Genomic DNA, 17,608 nt, shown 5'->3' with positions numbered 1-17,608 from the left:
AAAAAAAAAAAAAAAAAGTATAGGCAAAAATCTGTGAAAAAAGACTCATCAAGAGCAAAAGTATTAAATGAGAAACATATGCAACTGACAGAGTTCTCAGAAGAGAGAATGGCTGAATTAAAAGGCGATCGGAGGAAAAAGTTTTGTAAGTCAAAAACTTAGGTTAAGGATTGTGAATATTAAAGAGCACTTCAGGCTGCCAGTGAAAGAAAGGTCATAGTAGTTTCTATAAAGTAAAAAGATCAAAAACTTGACTTAAAAGAATAAGATCTCTAAAACCAAAGATAACAGCAGATTCTTAGGAAATGCACCCGAAAGCTGGAAAGAAAGAAGAAATAAAATGTGAACTTATGGAACAAGAGTGGTAAGGGCCCGTTCTATCCAGGTATGTCATGAAATCAACTTCATTTAGTTTGAGTGTTCCTTTATGCTGGGAAGGTAAAAAAAAGAACATATAACTTGTTTCTTTAATAAACCAATATTTATGGGTAATAAGCTAGTGTGTAAGAATTTAAGAGATTAAAGTATTCCAAGTTGATTGGTAATGGAAAAGTAGATGAAGGGTACTAACACAAAAGGGTTTTCTCTCTGGAATAAGTGACTGAAGATATGGTGACTTAAAGATAGTAGAACAACAATAAGACTGGAAACTACAACAATAAAATAAGGAAATGGTAACATAGATTGGGAAAGGATAGGAAAATACTGAAACAAAATCTGTGTTGTATAGTGATGGTTTCTTGTTCATTCAACTGGGAGAGTATTGTGTTGAAGAAACTTGTATTCATTGTAATTACTTGAGTGTATAATTAAGAAGGCAAGCACATTTTGCTAAGATTGTCTTTATTTGGATGAATTAAACAATGATGATCAGAGGGATTTGTCTAGGAGTTGAAAGACTACTATCTTTGCTTCATAAGCTGTAATTATTTATCTAATTTCAAGTGTGAGTTTATGAAGAAGATAGCACTTGCAGAAAAAAGTGAATTACCATTATGTCAAAGTAATACTTTTTTACATTTGGCTTATTACTGTAAATCATGGAAGTGAATTTTCCAAGCCTATGACTTGGAATTAAATTCTTCACGCTTTGTTTGCTTTTCCAGAGAAAATAGAGTATTATGTATTTGATATTTTAACATAATACAGGTATGTACTTTAGTTCAAATAATTAATGGTTTTATTGAAATCAGTTATTTTTCTCTACTATGCATCAGCAAACAATTTTTCTAAACACTATAAAAATTAACTTTCAGGAACCATTTGGAATGGTCAGCCCTAAGCCATGCAGCCCTCGTGCTTAAATTGGTTTTTTTAAACGACTTGTGTGTATTTCGTAAAATATGCTTTATTTTAAAATTAGGGCTTCCTGTTGCAGCTGTTCCAGGAGCGCTGAGTCCTTTGGCTATTCCAAATGCTGCTGCAGCAGCTGCTGCAGCTGCTGCTGGCCGAGTGGGTATGCCTGGAGTCTCAGCTGGTGGCAATACAGTCCTGTTGGTTAGCAATTTAAATGAAGAGGTTAGTAAAATAATCTCTAATGTTTATTCTTTAACTCCATTTCATTTGTGAAAGTTTTTCATGTTTATTTCATTTTGCCCTTGCCTTTCTTTTTATGTACATTCATTAGTCAAAGTATTTTCTGTATGTTTCTACTTCTGAATAAATTCTACGTATTGTTTAGGTAATACTTTATTTCCTTAGACAGTCATGTCTCTTTATATCTATATATGTATATTTTTTAACCTAACCTATTTTTCCTAAGAAAAATATGGTGAAGTACTGTAGTTTGGCTTATCTTTTTGTTGTTATCAAAGGCAAATGTGATCTAATTTGCAAATTTAACTGTAAAACAATTTTGCTCTTTGCCTTTTCTAATTATTTGCTTGTTCATTTCATGCTTATATGTCATTGCATTTTTTTTAAATCTTTTATGTGAACTACTCTAATACATTTTTCTTTGAAGGTTCTTCCAAAGATCTTGACGAGGCACTCTTCCAGTCTTTCTTAGTAATTTTTTCTTTGCAGTTATTAGTCATTGTCTTCTAAAAATATTTTTTAACTTTATCCCCCACCCCTTCCTCCCTGACCCCCCCCCCCCCAACCCGGTTAAATAAAATTTATTGCTAAGTTGTTTTCTTTAGTTGTACATTTTACGTCTGGTATATTTTATTTTGAATGCTATGAACGCTGGTATGAAATGTGGGAAGCTCAGTGTATCAGTTTATGATGTCTAATTTGAATATTTGTTTCATTTTTAATTGGCCTCTGTTAATATGAACATTAGCTTATTTTATCATTTAGTACTATTATCATTCACAGTTCTGCATGCTAAAATGTTTGAATCAGAGTGCCTTTGTTTTTATTTTAAGACTTTTGCCTGCATTTCATAACCAGCCATGCTTATGCAGTTAAAGTTCAAAGTTTAAAATTCCTATGCATGCTTTCCTTCCCTATGTTGAGATGAAATGCTGTATTTACTCTTTGATATAGATGTACTTTACCCATATTTGTCTTGGATGACTACATTTTACTCAGTTTTTCTTGTACAGTACATAAACCAACCATTTTCTGACCAAATTCCTGCATTTCCTATGTACTGACCTATATTTTATTTTGTTTTTGTTCCCCAATTCCTTATTTTTTTCTTCTGCATTGCTGTTTCCCTTCCCCATTTCATCCTTTTCCCTGTGTGTTCACCTTCCCTTTCCTTGTCTTTTCCCAAATGCCCGTTCCCTTCCCTGTCTTATCCTTTATTTTCCTTGTCCTTGTCTTCATTCCCTGTCTCCATTCCCTATGTTCATGCTTCTGTGCTTGAACAAATGTTCCTCGGACCAACTTGCCCCAATTAACCGCCTTGAACCATGATCCATGACCACCTCACCATTCTGCGGGAACCACCCTTCGTTATGGATGATCTGTTCATCTCCGCTCTTCCTCGACTCTTCTCTCTTCTTGTCTTACGCTGCTTGCTCTTCTCTCCTTCTAAAGATGGTTACGCCCCAAAGTCTGTTTACCCTCTTCGGTATGTTATTGTTAGCACTATACTTTTATTATTGATTTGATTTTTGTTTCACCTTAATTCTTATTTGTAGCTAGCACTTTGGCTTAAAGTTGAATAGTAAATCTTTTGCTATTTTTCTTTGCTATTTAAAACTCTCCATAGACACAAAATTTGTTTTAATGCATGCTAATTTATTTTGCATGGTCTTTAATTTAATATCATTCACATAGCTTTGAGGGTTTATCAAAAATTATTCTTTTCAAAATTCACTGTTCAAAATCTTGATCTTCTTTATTCATTTGTGAGAATGATGAGATTGAATGAGTGATCATGTTGATGTCTGAATGTTCCATTGATATGTCAGAAAAATAATCTTTAGGTGACTTTCACATAAAATTAATTCCATTTTTGGATTACCTCTCTGTGGCTCCAAAAAAGGTGTTTATGGAGATGTGCAGCGTGTGAAGATTTTGTACAATAAGAAAGACAGTGCTCTAATACAGATGGCTGATGGAAACCAGTCACAACTTGGTAAGATTAAACTATGTTTTATCTATACATCTTTAGTTCTACTTTCAAATGCATAATGTGAATCTGCAAATAAAAATAAACCGCTTTACATCACTAAGAAATTATTTATTTTAATGGCCAGGGCTCAAAATGTCATTTTAATGTGCACAGTTGTATGTAATAAACGTATTTGTGTTTTTCTGCTATCCTCCTCCTATTTCTCAAATGCACTCTAATGCTCTAATAGGAAAAGATTTTCAAATTGTAATGGTTTCACATGAGAATTATATCATTTATGTTGAAAATCAATAGTGATTTTTATTCCAACTACTCCTTGTAGTAGAAGCAAATTAATTGTTCATATAGTCCATAGAATCTTACCTAATGTCGTGTTATTTTAATTCATCTAAAGTCTTGAGATACCAGGTTTTTACAAAATGAAAAACTTGTGCTAAAAACACTGTTGTTAATCCCTTTGGAAATTTTAAAAGTTACTGTAGTTAAGTTACACTTTATTTCATTACTTAGATAAATAATTGGTTATTTTAATTAAACTTATATGTCATTTGGCTTCGTACATAGTCAGATACATAAATCTAAAACACACCTGCACATTCATACTAGTGATTGACTGTAAGTGCCAGGATGCTCTTAGATTTTGTTCATTGAGATTCAAGGATAGTGGTACCTCAGACTAATTGTATTCACATTGTTAATTTGTAAATTTGCCATTTTTGATGTAAGGACGAATGTATTTATGCTTTTATATCCCTATTGAGACTCAGAGATGAACAACTTATTATACTAGACCAATTTCGGTCTTTGGCGTCACATAGAAAATTTTGAATTTCAAACAGAAAATAAGTTTGAAGTTTAGTGTTCCTTTCCAATAGTCTTAACAGCTCAGATGAGGTATAAAACTATCCATCTGGCTCTTCATTTTTAAAATGGTGGTACATGTCTTAAAGAGATATGAAAGTTCTGATCATTTCAAGATACTTAGTATATATTTTCCTATTTCTCTGTGCACACTTCTGTACTCTGGCGGGAATAGTCGTTACTCTTGTTTTCACATATACTATAAGTAGCATTTGACAATACTTCATAGTTAGAGTATTCTCAAATGTGTCATTTTTTCCCTAATTGTTTGAGTTATGGGTGGCATTATGTGTCATTTAAATAAGGGATACAGAGTCTTTACGGTTGATAATTACTTGTGGTAGAATTACCTCAGATCTTCTGGATAGTTTTTGTTTTATGTAAAGACTGTTTAAGTAATATTTTAATTTTTTGCCATACTTGAAGTCTGCTTGGGCTGCTGTAACCAGAATACCAAAGACTGAGCAGATGAAACAACAAAAATTTATTTTCTCAAAATTTTGAGAAATAAAACTTTGGGATCTAGAAGTCCCAGATGAAACTGCCAGCAGATTGTTTCTGGTGAGGTCTCTCTTGGTTTGCAACCAGCCATCTTCCCTTTGTCTCTTCATGTGGCCTTTCCACTGTGCAAGCACATTAAGATTCTCTTCTTCTCATAAGGACACTAGTCCTATTGAGTCCAGGCTCCACCCTTAATGACCACATTTAACCTTAATTACCTCCTTAAAGATCTTATTTTTAAACATTGGGGGGTTAGGAGTTCATATGAATTTTGGGAGAACAAAATTCTGTTAATAGTGCTTATATTTGTAAATCATTTATGCCCAATTTTATAAGATATTGTCACTAAAGTTTTGACTTGCTAGTAGACCTTATAATTTTTGGACTGTATCTAGTGGTAAATAATTCATCATTTCTCATTGCTGCTAGGTAAATTATGCTTTCTTAAACTGTGTGACCATAAAAATATGCACTGACACTATCACTTCCTTTAAAACACGCTCTCTCCTGCTTTCTCTCTGCCCCACACACCAAACTCTGTGGTGTACCATTGAGAACAAATAAAGAAGGCCAAAACATTTTTTTATTTCTGGACTCTGTTCTTATTCTTTTTGGTTTTCAAGGGGACTCTTTGTAGGTATTCATTGCTTTGTATTATAGGCAGATAATTAAAGAGATACTCAGTAATGTTTAAATGTGAATGGAATTGTTACAGATCTTACAGGCCATGTTAAATTGTTTCAGACCAGAGTTCTAAAAGTTGTAAACATTAAGATGTTTTTAAAGATTAATACTATATAAATCATTCTTAGAGTATTATTGGGTAATAATACTGTATAATTTGTAAATTCGCATCTTTAAAGATAGTATATTGATCTCCAAAAATTAAAATAAATTTTAACAAAATGCTGTAGTAGTTTATTCATAGTAATATAGTTTCTCTAGTTCATGTTTTCAAGAACTATTTTTTAAATGCCTCAGTTTTTATTTAATATATAGCTGACATCTCAAAAATAAACTTAGTTCTTGTTCATAATAAGCCTTTACTTACTAAATTATATCAAAATGTTCTGTAAAGTGAGTAGAAATCATATTATTCTGTGATTATGATATCTGAACAATTTTGTATATACTGGTTTTCACTTACACTATCATGAGTAATGAGTAATTGCTACTCTTTGAGGCATTGCTGGTTTTCATAAAACAGAGATCTTCTCCCCCAAAACAAAGGAAAGAGAGGGAAACAGAAAATTATACAGAGAAAAATAGGGAAAAATAAGAAATTATAGTAGAATCAAATTCTGATACATCAGTAATGTTGAAAAATGTGAAGGAATAAATTTGTCAACTAAATTGTCAGACTTGATATTTAAAAAGCTACCTGTATCCATTTTTATAAGAGACATGTAAAGCAGAAGGATATGGAAACATTGAAAGGAAAGGGATGTAAAGAGATAGTAATATTTTGGGCATATAGTAAGCAAAAGAAAACTTAAATACCTTTGTTAACTTAAGACATAGAATTGATAAAGGATTTGGTTCACTAGGAAGATGCAACAGTTTATGTATATGTGTGCCTAGTGAAATAGCCTCAAAATATATAAATAACAAATGTATGGAACTAAAGGTAAACTTGAGCAAATCTATTATAGTGGTGGATCTCAATTCACCTTTCTGAATTACATGTCAAACTGACCAGAAAAAAAGAAAATCAACAGAGATACAAATTATACAGCACAGTTACCTGCACAGAATTATGTGTCTAACAGTATGCATCCAACACAGTTTTTAAGCACATATGGAACATTTTTGAAAAATCAGTGACATACTAAACCGTAAAGCAAGCTTCAACTAATTTCAAAGAGTATCATACAGACCTTATTCTCTGACTGTTGCACAATTAAGTTAGAATTAATAAATAACAAAAGGATACATTTAAAACCTGTATCCAGAAACTTAAAAATAAGCCTCAGTATTGTATGAGTCAAAATGTTTTTGGTTTGTTTTTGTTTTTTGAGATGGGGTCTTGCCCTGTTGCCCAGGCAGGAGTGCAGTGGTGCCCTCATGGCTCGCTGCAGCCTTGACCTTCAGGCTCAAGCAGTCCTCGGACTTCAGCCTCCCAAGTAGCTAGGACTACAAGCACCACCATGCCTGTCTAGACTTAAGGTTGTCAGGAAAAAAAGTTGTCTAAACAAAAAGACGCACAAACAGCTGAGCTTTGAGATAATGGAAGGAAGGAATAAGAAAATGTCCCAGGCATAGTAACTGTATACAGAACAGATGAATGACCAAGGAATGGGATTAAAATAAAACAAAATAGCCAAACAGCTACCTCAGGAAGTAGCCAGGTAATGAGTGAGATTCTAGCCAGATGATTGCTGACAGTAGGATCGGAAGTGATCTAAAGGGGAAGGGAAATGATAATTAGAATACCAGAATTTTTAAGTGAAAAAGAAAACAAAAGCTTTGTCAGAAACTGAAATTAGGGAAGTAAGTTCAATGTCTTGTAGTTATAATAAGAAAAATAAATTAAGGAAGTTATAGGTAAAATAATAATTTACTTTTGTTTTCCGAATGGTACCTCATATTTTGACAGCGTTATCCTTTTCAGATCTGTTTTGTATTTAATTGGCTTATTTATACATGTAAGTATGAGATTCGTGGATTTAACAAATTCTTTGTATCTTCTGTGTCAGAATGTATATACTGTAGTATACCATTTAAACTAGAAACTCTTTGTAAGTGGATGTTCTATTCTCAATTTCCTGATCTTCCACATTTATCTCTACTGTTAATACTTTGATGTTTTTACCTAGTTGATTATAGTCATTTAGACCTTTGGTTTAGCCAAAGGCATGACTTATTAGAAATGGTCTTTTTAGTTATTGTGACTGGTGCATAAAACATATAATTGTTTCTAGTATCAGACCAGTTCATTTAGTTTAAAAATGACCCAGCAGCTATGTAAAGAAATAGTCGTGTAATGTTCTGTGTTCACACGCTGCACTATGTCCTGGGATAGAGACAAAGGTTAGGATTTTGTATATTTGCATTATCCCAGTTGAGCTTCCCAAATCTGAAATGCTCCAATGAGCATTTCCCTTGAACATGATGTTGGCACTCAGTTTTGGATTTTGGAACATTTCAGATTTTGGATTTCTGCATTAAGGATACTCAACCTGTACAGACTGGGAAAGGTACAGCCATGTTAAATAATGAGTTTAGACTTTGTCCTTAAGGGTTTTAAGTAGGTATTGACATGATCAGATTTGTAATTCACGAAGGTCATCATGCTACTGTATAGAAAATGGATTGGAAAAAAGAATTATCCAACAGGAAGACAAATGAGCAGACTGAGTTATCCAGATAAAAAATAATGGCAGTGAAAAGTAGAGAAATAGAACATGAATTTGAGAGATAATTAGGAGGAAAACTATCACAGGATTTAGCAATTAGGATGTGGAGCAAGAGGGAGAAAAAGAGCTAGAGATTATTATTAAGTTTCTTCCTTGTGTAGCTTACTATATGATTTATCAGCAGGATTGTTGAGGAAGATAGATATTCATGATCTGAATTTTCATTCTTTGAAACTAGCTGACTTTTTTGCTAGAAGGCCTTATCTAGTACAAATGAAAATACACCTAGGCCTTGTCACCAATGGCTATGGTAAATTGGTGATTTATTTTAAAATCATTAGAAAATTCAAATTTTTAAACTATTATTTTAAGTATTTTTGTTTTGAGGTTTGATATTGTTTGTTAATAGACATCTCTTTTTTTTTTTGTAGCCATGAATCATCTTAACGGACAGAAAATGTATGGAAAAATTATTCGTGTTACCCTGTCCAAACATCAGACTGTACAACTACCTCGAGAGGGACTTGATGATCAAGGGCTAACAAAAGATTTTGGTAATTCCCCATTGCATCGTTTTAAGAAACCTGGATCCAAAAATTTTCAAAACATTTTTCCTCCTTCTGCAACCCTTCACCTATCTAATATCCCGTAAGTATATAAGCTAGAGTGTATTAAGGAGATACATTCTATTTTGATAAAATATGAAATTTATTATTAATCTTTACTTTTTCTTCCCATTCAATTTTCCTAGTCCATCAGTAGCAGAAGAGGATCTACGAACACTGTTTGCTAACACTGGGGGCACGGTGAAAGCATTTAAGTTTTTTCAGTAAGCAAGCTTCCTTATCTTTAAATTAGTGACCTGATAAAAGTTTTCTTTAAGGAGTTTTTATTCTTTTTGTTTATAAAAATGTTTTATTCTGGAATGGCCAAAATTTAAGTAGTTAATAAGCCCTTCCTAATTTAATGAAGTATCTAATTTTATAATTTTGTTTCAGAAGAGATCACAAAATGGCTCTTCTTCAGATGGCAACAGTGGAAGAAGCTATTCAGGCCTTGATTGATCTTCATAATTATAACCTTGGAGAAAACCATCATCTGAGAGTGTCTTTCTCTAAGTCAACAATTTAAAAAGGGGAAGATGAAGATTGGGGGTGAATCACATTGTTCAGTGTCATCACCTATTGACTGTTCAGAAAAGTGGGGACCAGAGTTTGATTTTTTTTTCTGTTTTTTTGGGGTTTCCTTTTTTTTTTTTCTCCCATGCTGTTATCATTCCTTGGTTATAAAATGAAATGGCATATGTAAAGGCAGAGTTATCAACTGCTATAGTTCATCTGTTGTATAGGGAAGCCATTTTTGTCTGTTTAAAATTTCAATTTAATTTTGCTTTTTTTTTTTTTTCAACTTAGTTGACATACGTGCCTTAAAAAGGAAAACTAGTGTTGCTATTGTGCATTTACTAGAAAAAAGGAATTGGTTGTTTAGGGCACACTGTTATATGGGAATTAAAATATGTTTAGGCAGGGGTGTGTAAAAAGGTTAAGTTTTTGTTTCTCCTGCTTGAAACTTATTTTGAATTATTGGCTTGTCACCTTTTTTTCTATTTACTCAAATAGGATACATGATATTGAAAGAATAAAGCAGCATTTTTAGTTTTTACTACCTTAGGCTTTATTGCTTTAAAAAAACATTGGCCTTTTGTATCTCACAATTCTGGTCTAGATTCAGTTATGAATGTAGGCATTAGTTAAAATTAACAAGATGCAGAGTATTAATTTCTTAAGACAACAAAGTGATTTCTGTAAGTTTGAGCCCTATGTGGAAAGCATTGTGGAATCTTAACCTTTTTGTACACACTCTTGTGGGACGTATCATATAAATGTCAGCACTAAGTAATGTCTTGTTTGTGGCTGAATATTTTTCGTAGATGTTTTTGAAGTTGACATGACTTACGTGCATTTAAATATATATTGCCATCCTTAGTTTGTAATTAAGATTTGGAATATGGTTGTGGATTTCTGAGCATGTGCAGACTGGTCTAGCTAGTTCAGGAACTGGTGCATGTATTTTTCAAAGATAAAGAAAGTGTACTGCGAAAATATGCAGGAAGATTAATTTTGTGGCAGTTTTCTAAAACTGACAACCAGGTGGGACCAAAGTTTATGTGCCTTTAGTCTTAATTTACCTTGCATTGTAATATTCAGTTTTAATAAATCTTCAAAATATTTTGTATTTAGGAATAGATCTGACTTTAATAAAAACATGGCTCAGAATCTACAGGTCAAATTAATTTGAACAGTTCTTGTCAATCTGAATTGTTGATTCTGTTTAAATGACCAATACTTTTTGAAATTGATGTACTTAGTTTCAAGATTCATAGATTCTGTTATCTATGTAGACAGAATGGTCATGTATATTTTCTATTAGTTGAGTTTTTACATCTTTAGAAATGTAAAATTCAGTATAGTTTGAAAGCGGCACAATTAAAAATTAATTTTCTAACAAAGTTGGGAGGTTTGATGGTTGTTTAATTTCATTTTGTGTGTACTCTGCTTACCTCTGTAGCATGCTCAATAAACACTTCTGTAGCTCTATATTCACCTTTTCTGTCTTTCTCTGCTGCCTTTTCTCTCTCCTCTTCTTTGTTTTCACTCCACTGTGCTTCTGAATTCATGTTTATTCTCTGCCAGGGTGGGAAAGGAGTAATAATATTACAATTCTATGGCTTTATACCATAAATAAATCTAGATGCTGTGAAAATATACCAGCTGTTTTTTTTTAATTTAAAAGATGGTAACTGCTTTTCAGGAGGACACATATTAAACATTTCCCACCCTGTTAAAATCTACTGCTTTAAAGACATAACTTTTATTGTAGCTTGTTAATTCTATCTCTTTTGTTGTTGTTGTTTTTCTTTTCCAGTAGATTTATGCACTAATAGATCTTTTGGATTTGCCATGCTCTCTTGCTGCAGTTTCATCTTTCATCTTTTGTGTCTGCTAAAGATTTCTTACTAATCTTAGACTATCTTGTGAGTTAACAAAAAGAACTTGATGTTACTTGGAAGAAAGAGCAACATATCATCTGCTTTTGTTTTGGGTGGGAAGCATGATATACATTCAGGTGTTTAAAGACAAAGAGTAATTTCCATTTAACAACTGAAGAGTTACTACTTTCACTTCGTAAACAGTTACAATTAGGGTGCTATTTATATTCAAAATACTTTGGTCACTTTTTCCAAACATATATTGGTATCAAATAACTTTGAAGTTATGCATGTTCCTTAGGTTTGTTCAGTTATAAGAATATCCCACACTTATGCAAAACTTATACAGAAGATAAAAAGTAAATAAAGGAACATGAAATATGTTTAAATGTATTATACTTAATACAGTAATTCAGTCACCTCCAAGAAAGAAGAATATAGTAAGTAAAATAATTTTGTTTACACTAGTGTCACTGTTGTCATCTGAAGAAGACCCATTAGAGTCAACAGTTTGGGATGCTTTGGAAGCTAGGTGATCCTTGCTTTTTCTTAAAATAACATTGTAGCACAGAGGAACTTGCAACATTAGATATTTCTAAAGTCTTAAAAACCAATACCATGGTTAGTGAACAGTAATTGAACAAAGATTTTCAAGGTGAAGTTTTTCTCAGTAATTAGTGGTGGTGGATATAGTATTTGAAAGTAAGTTCTGTCACCTTTTCAGGCAGTTCATTGTGGGTGGGATTGCCTGGGGAAGGAGAAACAAAGTCCTGAGCTGTGTCTGTGAACTGAGTTTGCTCTAGTTGCTAAGCTAGTGAGAGTTCCCAATCTTCCTAGTGGGAGATAACCGGAAACCAGCTCTTCCTGCCTAAGGCAGATCTATACTGTCTTACAGTATGCCCCAGTACAACCTTCCTTCCAAAGCACCAAGTCAGTCAAGGTGAATTTTGATGTTCTAGAATATTTTTAATTCCATACATTAACCCAGGCCTTGGCATATAGTGAATTGCTCATTAAAAGGTAAAAATAGTATCAGCTTCAGTACTCTGTGCCTCTTAGAGTGAACTACCTAACAATGAAGTATTCTTAGGACTCAGCTGCTTTGTTAATAGAGGTCTTAACTTGAATATTTAGAAATGACTTTATCAGAGAGAAAAATGACTTTTTGATCTTAAATAAGATGTATTTGGAAATGGATTTTAAAGCAGCTGTTTAAGGAAGAGATTCCTACGGTTTATATTTAATATTAGCATTTGAAAGCAACTAAGAAAATTTTTGCTTAACCAGGAAGTATAATGAATCATTATATTAGAGATTAAATTAACACTTTGGAGGCATTTTAGCCCCTAGAGTTAAGGCTAGTAGAGTGAAATTATGGTGATTAGCCTAATTCGTTCATGTACATCTATTTGGATCACCATATAATTAGTAGGGAAAGGACAAATCACTTTTCAGAGCCTCAGTATTATTTGTAAAATGGAGGCAGTAAGTTCTGCTCTGTTCACCTAACAGAATTATTAAGAGGCTCAAACAGGATAAGTGAAGGAATGCTATGCAATTAGTAAACTGTTATACCAGAGATCCCACACTACCAGATTTGCCCACAGTAAACTTCATTATCCACAATACATGTTATCCTAATAAGTCTTCTTGCTACCAAGAAATATTGTTTTAAAATTATTTAAATACTAGTTTCATAAAGCAAAAATATGTGAAATGCAGTTATAGAGAGCATCCCAAAGCCAAATGAAAGAAAACTATGGATTTAGCTTTATATTTTCTGTTTGAACTTGATAGCCCAATCATAAAATGCACATATTAAAGACTGCACTTAAAATGAGATTTCATATGTATAAAAAAGTTCCTGTGAAACTTAGAGGTAATTCTAACACAAGAATTTCAAGGCTAAAGAAGAAAGACGACATATTCTCATGAGCAGCTCTGAACTTCAAACAGGGTTTTCTGGCTGCCTTAATATATTTAAGTGGAGCCTAAATGTGAAAACTTTTTTTTGTTCAGAAGAAAGTACAGAACTACGTGAAACTGAATATACTAGAAAATCTGATGTCAAGAATTCAGCAGAAAGTTGTTGTTTGTTGTTGTTTTTGTTTTTTTGAGGTGGAGTCTCGCTCTGTCACCCAAGCTGGAGTGCAGTGGTGCAATCTCATCTCACTGCAACCTCCCCCTCCCTGGTTCATGTGATTTCTCTGCCTCAACCTCCCAGGTAGCTGGGATTACAGGCGCCTGGCACCACGCCCAACTGATTTTATTTTTAGTAGACACGGGGGTTTCACCATCTTGGCCAGACTGGTGTTGAACTCCTGACCTGGTGATCCACCCGTCTCGGCCTCCCTAAGTATTGGGATTACAGGCATGAGCCACTGCCCATCCTCAAAGTCTTAATTTTAAACCGTAATATTCACTGGTTATCCAGAACCTTAATTTTACAGTTATTGTTAATTTGAATAGTTTTTAAAATTTTTTTAGTTTTGGATTTTGCAAATAAAAGTGTACACTTTAAAGTTATAGAGTATTAGATTATTCACATTAAAACCAAAATGAAGTGTCTAAATACGTGGAAAAATAAAACCATAACGAACACCTAATCCACTTCACTAAACTATATCACCACCTAACATTTTCTGTGTTTTAAATGTAATTCTGTATTACTTGAAAGAAAGAAAACATTACAGAATGAACTGAAATGCTATATGAACCTCTTTCTGATCTTAATCCCAACCTTATTCTTTTCCCAGAGGTTACCTTCAATTTAGTGTTATTCATCGGTTGCTTTTCAAGAGGAATTTGTCCTATATTCTGTAGGTTAAATTTGTTGTTCTACCAAATAATATAATACTGGTGTTTAAGTAGTACAATATTTTGTTGTCCAAAACACACTAAATTTTAACATTAGAATGTTTGAACGTTGATAATCCCCTTATCAAATCTCATGACATTTAACCAATTTTTAAGAAAAGTTTTAAGTCGTGTTTAAGAAATAAGTTATTTGGGCCTCAGGTTTCTCTTTAAGATATAAACAAGGAGCTATCATTGGTATTTTAGAAGCTGAATTATATGTAAGATCCTTAAATACAAACATACCCTTTCTAGCTTCACATTATAACCACCCCTTTTGCACTTTCTCCCTTTTTCTTCCTCCCTACTTTGCTTCCATTTCAATGGACAGACTATGTGGCATCTCTGTTTTCATTCACTTGGTTTATTGTCTTGGCGTGTTGTATAGGTTTTTGAGTCAAGGAATTTTTAACATTTTTAGGGATTTCAAACATACAAAAAATAGAATATAACAAACCCCTGTCAGTTACCTTCAGTTACCAACTAGACCGTTCTTGTTTCCTCCACCCAATTCTGATCTGGTTAATGCAAATCCCAAACATATTTTATCATGAAATTTTGTGGCATTTATTTGTAGTGTTTTATTCCTGGTCGTAGTTGCTTTCTCTACTATCTAGACTAGCGTAGCTTGTCAATACTACATTTCTTCAAATACTAGAAGCTTGCTATCCAAAATGCAGTCACCAGACCAGTGGCAAATTAGTATCACCTAGGAGTTTATTAGAAATTCAGAATCTCTGGCCCTGCTGAATCTACATTTTGACAAGATTGGCAGGTGATGCATTTGAACATAAGTTGGAGAAACACTCTTAATAACACACATTTTTTCAGTTCTGTAAAAATGAGCTTCAAAGTTTTTTTCCTGAGTGAAACTATTATTAATTTTAAGTTAAACGCAGATATATAGTTAATAACGCTAAGAAATAATTGAACTGAAAAGGAACCCAGATATCTAGTTTTAACCTTTTGTTTTAAAGAGAAACAGTTTTAGAGATCAAATGAATAATTTAGCAACATATTAATTGTAACTTACCTGTAGTTAGAATCCAAGTCCCTAGGTTTCCAATCCAGTCTTCAATGTATTACGCTGATCAAAAGAAATAGAGGCCTGCTATTATTCATAAATTTAAATGATTATGTACAAGTAGATAGCTTATAATAGAAATCAGTAAGATAATTTAGTATTAACAGTCCAATTTAGTCTGACGGAAGGAATTTCCACTTGAATTGATTTTTTTAATAGACCGCAAATTAATACTCTTAATCCCTGATTTGGTTATTGCATCTTGTGGTTTAATAAAATGATACTCTTGGGTCAATTTGGTAAATAGACAACTTTTCTATTCACTTAATGCTTCCTCAATCACTTTCTTTACTATTGCATAGTACAGTCTAACCGTTGAAATGCCTAAGCCTTACTGAATGATGACTCTGATATTCTCTCTCAGAGTTAGAGCTGTACTATAAATATACATTTACCTGTGCAAAGTATGACTTCAGGTGCTATTCCCCATAACTTTAGCAAAATTTAAAAATATGGTTAGCAATTTTTGCTATTGTCATGTCTTACTATTTCCTGCTTACCACCCCCATTTGTCTCTAAGCCTTGTTGCTGCATTAGCTGGCCATCACGTAACACTGTTTATTTCTTTTTGTTCCATCATTCTCTTTGCAACTAAATGTCTTAGACTTTTTATAACCATAATCAACCAGTTAGATTATTTTTATTTGTGGTTAATGACAAATGATAGTGCATTTTATGTACTATTCATGTGTTTTGCTATTTTTGTCTAGTTCAGCTCAAAATCTCCCTGCTCGCCGCCCCCGTGTGTGTGTGTTTGTGTGTGTGTGTCTGTCGTGCTTGTTTTTTTGTTTTGTTTTGCTTTTTAACTTCTGGGACTGCAGTGGTTTCAGATGGTTGAAATCACTAATAGTCTTTAGAAACTTGAAGCGTTCATGTATGTATTAGTGGTATATGCAACTATAGTGGAAAGAAATTGGTGAAAAATTATGGTTAAAGAGCTCCTTTAAAAAGGAGATCTGTAGAATTCTAAAATGTGATTCCGATTCATATAGTCATGATTCTTAGAAATTAGCTACAGGAAGAGATAGTAACATTGCTGTAGTTGTCTGCCCTAAGTTTGGAGTTTTATAGTGTAAAATATATATAATAGCTCTAATTATAAATACACTTTTACTCTGGAAAAAGCAGACATTGACATAAGAGACATTTGAAAACTATAATTTCCTCATCTGTAAAATGGAGAGAACTGCTTCATGTGTTCACTTGTAAGGATTATGTGAACTGCTGTTCCATTCCATTAGTTTTTCTTTTCCTCTGATTGGGGATGGGGGCAGTTTTTGTCATTTACGGAATTTTTTCCCCTGAAATCATTTTGACCTCTCAAAAGACATTTATTGAACATTTGCTATGTACATTGTAGAGAATGCAGTGATTAACAGAACCACAGTACAGTCGGTTCTATAAGACATTGAAAACACAAATTTGTTCTAGTACGTTTAATATATTAGGGAACAATTTAAGCATAATGTGAATTTTATGTTTACTTAAGATTTCATCCTGAGAAATGGATGAAGGCAGGAAATTACAACCAGCTGAACCGGCTGTGTAAGCAAATGAATATATATTTATCAGGTATGCACACATGTACATACCTCAGACATCTATTAGTGTGCTCAGTTCTACTCAAGTTCAGAGCCACACTCATCCACATCTGGTGATAATAACTTCCCATCCGATTTTAGATAGATGTTTTCAACACATCTGACACCCTCTTTTTTTTCAAGCAAACTTCAGGTCTTTTTCAAGATAAAGTCATTTATAGTAGTATTTATGTATTTCTTAACCATTTAACATGTAAACCTGTGCTGCCTTTTAAAACGTTTTTATTCTTCTTGGTGTCACTGATGAAGAATTTTAGTGTTGTGCCCTAACATTTTCCTCATAAGTCCTGTGGTTTTTATTGTATGATTTTGCATAGTGTGGCAATTCTTGAAAATGCTTGTGTTATAGTACAACTGGCTTAGTACTTTAAAATAGCTTTTAGTCTGACTCACATTATGACCGTATACAGTATAGCAAAATAAGGACATCAGGGAACACGAGGCTGAGCATATCACCATTTACTAATGGTAGCTTGAGCAAGGCCCTTCATTTATTTGAGTCCATTTTCTCATCTGTAAAATGGAGGAGGTGATAGTCCATGTCTTTCTGTCTTGTGTTATTTGTAGTTTCAAATAAGATAGCTTATGAAATATCAAATGCTGTAGAAATGAAGGGTTGGAAATGTCTGTAGTGGTACAAAAATCACCTTTTGGGACAATTTTAAGGTGAGATAATCATGAGACATTTTTCGACCTCAAAGTCTTTGCTCATTTCTCTCTACAGCGTTGTGAATAGCACAGTGTACATAAATTAAGATTAATTTATTAACTCGACTTTCCATTTTCGTTTTGTAAAGCAATAATTCAGTTTAATTTTTTAAATCTATAAAG

At 33.1% G+C, this 17,608-nt stretch overlaps 1 protein-coding gene across 9 annotated transcripts in view; it reads left to right on the top strand.

Moving 5' to 3' along the window:
• The window catches only part of PTBP2 (polypyrimidine tract binding protein 2), an 88,562-nt gene extending 77,716 nt beyond the window's left edge, over positions 1 to 10,846 (top strand). For 2 of the 9 annotated variants that reach the window (XM_017503786.2, XM_017503782.2), the window contains exons 9-14: positions 1,364 to 1,518; positions 2,989 to 3,022; positions 3,440 to 3,532; positions 8,679 to 8,895; positions 8,999 to 9,076; positions 9,249 to 10,846. In XM_017503786.2, coding sequence (XP_017359275.1) covers positions 1,364 to 1,518; positions 2,989 to 3,022; positions 3,440 to 3,532; positions 8,679 to 8,895; positions 8,999 to 9,076; positions 9,249 to 9,378 — 707 coding nt within the window. In that variant the 3' untranslated portion in view covers positions 9,379 to 10,846. Of the gene's footprint in view, positions 1 to 1,363; positions 1,519 to 2,988; positions 3,023 to 3,439; positions 3,533 to 8,678; positions 8,896 to 8,998; positions 9,077 to 9,245 lie in introns of all 9 variants that reach the window. The other 7 variants (XM_017503781.2, XM_017503789.2, XM_017503784.2 and 4 more) reach the window with 6 other exon arrangements.
• Positions 10,847 to 17,608: the final 6,762 nt, after the last annotated feature.

This window comes from Cebus imitator, unplaced genomic scaffold (genome assembly GCF_001604975.1).
Source record: "Cebus imitator isolate Cc_AM_T3 unplaced genomic scaffold, Cebus_imitator-1.0 Scaffold315, whole genome shotgun sequence".
Lineage (NCBI taxonomy): Eukaryota > Metazoa > Chordata > Mammalia > Primates > Cebidae > Cebus > Cebus imitator.
Note: the sequence above shows the minus strand (reverse complement) of the source record. Positions and strands in the feature narration are given on the sequence as shown.